The 5,507-nt window shown below is 35.1% G+C and overlaps 1 protein-coding gene across 1 annotated transcript; it reads left to right on the top strand.

The window, feature by feature from the left end:
- Positions 1 to 3,265: 3,265 nt before the first annotated feature.
- Positions 3,266 to 4,549, top strand: LOC111607843 (gastrula zinc finger protein XlCGF57.1-like; the record flags this gene model as incomplete). The annotated part of the gene is made up of 1 exon (XM_023330052.1): positions 3,266 to 4,549. A coding segment is annotated over one exon (1,284 nt), but the record flags the coding sequence as incomplete, so codon positions are not given.
- Positions 4,550 to 5,507: the final 958 nt, after the last annotated feature.

The raw sequence follows: 5,507 nt of genomic DNA, 5'->3' as shown, positions 1-5,507 counted from the left end.
CTGTAGAAGATATGAAACAATAGAACATTTTATATTAGAATGGTTTATTTTTTATTTATTTATTTTGTAAAGATAGATAGATAGATAGATAGATAGATAGATAGATAGATAGATAGATAGATAGATAGATAGATAGATAGATAGATAGATAGATAGATAGATAGATAGATAGATAGATAGATAGATAGATAGATAGATAGATAGATAGATAGATAGATAGATAGATAGATAGATAGATAGATAGATAGATCATCACGAACCACACTCCATACCAGTAAGTGGCGGTAATGCTGCTAAAAGTTTGTTGCCAACCGCCAGTAAATCCATGAAGAAGAAGAAGGATGAGGAAGCGGAACGAAAGAAAATGGCGCATGGTCTGTTTGGTTGAATGTTCGACTGTTTCTCTAAACGAGTTTATCAACGAGCCGTTAACTGCTGCTGAAGAAACATTCACAGAGTTTAAAGAAATCATCGTCAAGTCGGAGGAAGAGATGGATGATCATCGCAGACTGCTGGATTTCTCCCGGAGGCCCCAGATAATCTTACACCGAATAGGTAGGAACCACCAGCGTTTGGATGCAGGTTAAGGTCTAAATGTCTGCACCTTTCTGTATGAGGATCATTTTAGTAAATGTTCTTTTCCCGTATAAATGTTTTGTTAACCGGTAAATGAACGCAGGAATCACAATTACGCTGTGAAAATGGCTCATATACACGAAGCTGAAGTTGGTTTCCGATTCGGGAAATGGCTAAAGGGTTATTCCACCTAATTTTTCACTAGCTTCCGCATCTTATTCGATTCTAGTTTAAAAACTACAACACCTGGACTCTTCAGACCTGAACTGGATTATTCTGCTCTAACAGCAGAATATTCAGAACCTTGTTAGGGATTTGTGAAACCTTTTTCTAATTAGTTAAACTTCAATAAAGGTTGATTTCACCACTTTTTGGATCTCTTTCCCTAACATTGATTTAGATTATTCCACACAAGGTGGCAAAGACTCTTATTTATATGAAATTCTTTCACTCTGTCTAAAGTAAAATAGCTCCTGTTTTTGTTTTGAAGGTTTCATAAAGACCATGTGAGGAAGAAGTGGGGAATGTCTTTAAGGAGAGACGGATTCACTGCACTGATGAATCTCAGCTGCTGAATCTCTCTTAAGCTCCTCCTCGGCTGGAAAACATGAATAAAACCTATATAGATATTATGTATATACGCATGTCCATATAAATATGTGTAGTTTAATGCATATTATTCAGCATTAATAATTATTTAAGCATCTTTATTTCTCTCTGATTGTATTATTTTGTGTTTGTATATTTATATAAATATCTATTGATATTACTAAATAGCATATTTAAAAATTATGACTGGTTGTGTGCTTTGTAAAATAATCATAATACAGAAATATCAACACATTCTATTATGACTATTCTGTTTTCCCCACTAAGAATAGTTAAATATGCTCAACCTTATATCAGTCATTCAAAACTACTTTAAAAATCATTTCCTTGTAAATGTTGCTAACCTTTTAATAAGGTTTACAGAAAAATTGGTGAATATCTGTTTAGTATTTAGTGAGTTATGATTGATAAATGCGCTGATACGTCATTGAGTCTGTTAAACATAAAGCTGAGTGGAACGGTCGACCGCTCCAAGATGGCCGCCTTAAATCTCTTCAGTAACAATAGGCAAGAGCGGTCCATGAGGCGTTTATTTATAGTCTATGGGGAAAAAGGGCACAATGACTATGGGCAAAGGTGCATTCATGGGCCCAATATGAGTGGGAATTTACAGTTTCTTTATTTTTACGCCGTTTTCAACTAATACACCAAACAGTTACATAAATAAAAGAAGTTCAATGTCCAAACAACTTGAAAATTGCTTTTGTAGTTTATTTTTTTCCAGTTTGACAAGCAAATAACAAAGATCAAATTTTTCATTAGTGATGTGTTGAGTAATGAAGCGGGTAAGACAGAGAACTCACCTAAACCTGAGCAGTTAAAGTTTTTATTTTTTAGTAATAAATCGTTGTCCCTGGTGACATAGCCAGTAACAAGCCAATCACAACCCTCTTTTCTATTTGTTTCTAGTTTCTTTTGGATCCAGCCATTGTTTCATACAACCAGATTAATCAGAATTTATGTATCAGAGTCACAAACATTTTAAACTTGTTTATTCATTGTAAAGCTTCATGTTGTTTTCACGTTGCCTATTTTACATATATTGTCCAGTTGATGTCACAGTAGAGCAAATGAAGCACCGCGGTGCATCGGCTCATGAGTCGAATGATTGGATGGAGTTCCTCAGGGCTTCATGAAGCTGCATCTCACCATCACTACTTTTCATTGTTTCCTCTCCTGCTCTGGTCAAAACCCACAGGCCCAACCCAGTGCATGCTGGTCCTATGCCAGTCCCTATACTTACAGAAAATGGACCCACAGTTCTTAATGTCTAACTTAGAAATGTTAATAATAAAGTAACAAAAACTAAACAGCTATTAACCTACAAATAAACTCATGTTTATAAATAAACCATAAAGATATAAAGTGAACTAAAGTAAAATTTCAATATAATTCAAAGTAATAAAAATAAATAGTATCTTGAAATAATAAAATTTGCAGGTAAATATTAACAATAATCCCTACTACAATTAATTTTGTAATAAAATATTTTTTTTCATATCCGTTAATTTGAGATTTCCCCAAATGTCAGCTGGATATATCGACTGATCTGTATCTCTGTCTACGCTCTTGAGTTTTCAAGGTGTTTTTTTTTTTGTTCATTTCTGTCTTAAACGATGAACAGTTACTCGTATTTATTTCAGAAAAGGTACCAATTACTCTTTCTCTGTTTTCTTCTCCAGATTCCCTGAAGTGTAACGTTTATAACCAGGAGAGGAGATCCACTCTGGACCAGGAGGAGTTAGAACCTGTGCAGGTGAAACAAGAACAGGAAGAGCCAGAAGATCATCAGATAAAAGAAGAGCAGGAGGATCTAAAACACCAGCAGATAAAAGTGGAAGAGAAAGAAGTTTACTGCAGTCAGGGTGAAGAACAGATTGAATTAAAACAGGAGACTGATACCTGCATGGTGGTTCCTGTTGATGAGCAAGCAGACCACACTGAATCAGAACCAAACAGGAACCAAGTCATCTTCCAGGAAACTGCTGAAGCTGAGAACCAAAATCAGGAAAGAAGAAAACCTTTCTCATGTGTCATCTGTAACAAGCGTTTGTCTTTCAAATCTGTTTTTGATATTCACATGAGAACTCATACGGGTCAAAAGCCGTTTTCATGTGTGACCTGTGGAAAATGTTTTAGTCATAAACGGGATTTAACTCGGCACATGATGATTCACACTGGTGAAAAGCCGTTTTCATGTGTGACCTGTGGAAAAAGTTTTATTCGAAAACAGCATTTAACTGGACACATGAGAACTCATACAGGTGAAAAGCCGTTTTCATGTGTGACCTGTGGAAAAAGTTTTGGTTATAAACTGGCTTTAACTCGGCACATGATGATTCACACTGGTGAAAAGCCGTTTTCATGTGTGAACTGTGGAAAAAGTTTCGGTTATAAACTGGCTTTAACTCAGCACATGATGATTCACACTGGTGAAAAGCCGTTTTCATGTGTGACCTGTGGAAAAACTTTTATTCGAAAACCGGATTTAACTCAGCACATGATGATTCACACTGGTGAAAAGCCGTTTTCATGTGTGACCTGTGGAAAAACTTTTATTCGAAAACCGCATTTAACTAAGCACATGATGATTCACACTGGTGAAAAGCCGTTTTCATGTGTGACCTGTGGAAAAAGTTTTGGTTATAAACCAGCTTTAACTCAGCACATGATGATTCACACTGGTGAAAAGCCGTTTTCATGTGTGAAGTGTGGAAAATGTTTTAGTCATAAACCGACTTTAACTCAGCACATGAGGATTCACACAGGTGAAAAGCCGTTTTCATGCGTGACCTGTGGAGAAAGTTTTATTCGAAAAGGGGATTTAACTCAGCACATGAGGATTCACACAGGTGAAAAGCCGTTTTCATGTGTGACCTGTGGAAAAAGTTTTATTCAAAAACAGCATTTAACTGGACACATGAGAACTCATACAGGTGAAAAGCCGTTTTCATGTGTGAACTGTGGAAAAAGTTTCGGTTATAAACTGGCTTTAACTCAGCACATGATGATTCACACTGGTGAAAAGCCGTTTTCATGTGTGAACTGTGGAAAAAGTTTCGGTTATAAACTGGCTTTAACTCAGCACATGATGATTCACACTGGTGAAAAGCCGTTTTCATGTGTGACCTGTGGAAAAACTTTTATTCGAAAACCGGATTTAACTCAGCACATGATGATTCACACTGGTGAAAAGCCGTTTTCATGTGTGAACTGTGGAAAAAGTTTTGGTTATAAACTGGCTTTAACTCGGCACATGATGATTCACACAGGTGAAAAGCCGTTTTCATGTGTGAACTGTTTAAAAAGTTTTAGTAATAAACATTATTTAACTAAGCACATGAGGATTCACACCGGTGAAAAGCCTTTTTCATGTGTGACCTGTTTCAAAAGTTTTAGTCAAAAACAAAATTTAATTCGGCACATGACGCGTCACACAGTTGAAAAGCTGTAGAAGTATGTTCCATAAATGTCCTATGTTGTATTTGTTAAATGTGATCATTTTGATCTTCACATTTGGATACTTAGAGATGTTCAACCATGACACATTTTCCTTCATTGATGTTTTATTTTTCTGGTATATTCTGTATCAAAAAACAATAATGATAAACTGTACGTTATTGTATTAACTTACTGTTTATGTCAAACTGTATGTTGTGTGTGTACAACGTGAAGAGCAGAGGGCTCAGCACACAGCCCTGAGGAGTGCCAGTACTGATGCTGATAGATGAAGAGGCTTGGGGGCCCACTGACTATTTCATGCATTAACAGAGTTTGACCGGACATGGACTCCCTTCCAGAACATTCTCACATGATTGGACTTGAGGGATTGATTTGTATTATTCTGTACCATAGAGAGAGTGAGTGGGGTTTATTTTTGTAGTTTTTTAAATCAACAATAGAATGTATATAATGGTTGAGTGTTTTAAAAAAAAAATTCTACAAAACAGTATTTGTGTTAATTTTGTGTTTAATGTAAAATGAGATTGAATCTGATTTTATTTCTTTCAAATTATGTTAACCAGTTTTACTCTACCTAATTAAAATCTATTGAAATAAAAAAAAATCATTTGTACTTTAAAGAAGTGCAAAATTCACCGCAAACTAATTTTCATGCATTGATTGCACAAAGTACATGTAATTATTTTTAATATTTTGCTTTTTTCTCTTGTTTTAGCTGTAATATTTTAATCTGTTCTGCTGCAGCATTTAGATTACTGTATTTTAATGTTGAAACTATTTTTATGTTTATATGTATTTTAGAAAGAAATAAACGTGTAACATTTCATTTAACATTAAAGTTTTGAGTTTTCCTTTAGTGT

This window comes from Xiphophorus maculatus, unplaced genomic scaffold, assembly GCF_002775205.1.
Source record: "Xiphophorus maculatus strain JP 163 A unplaced genomic scaffold, X_maculatus-5.0-male Unplaced_Scaffold_BN000161F, whole genome shotgun sequence".
Classification (NCBI taxonomy): Eukaryota; Metazoa; Chordata; class Actinopteri; order Cyprinodontiformes; family Poeciliidae; genus Xiphophorus; species Xiphophorus maculatus.
Note: the sequence above shows the minus strand (reverse complement) of the source record. Positions and strands in the feature narration are given on the sequence as shown.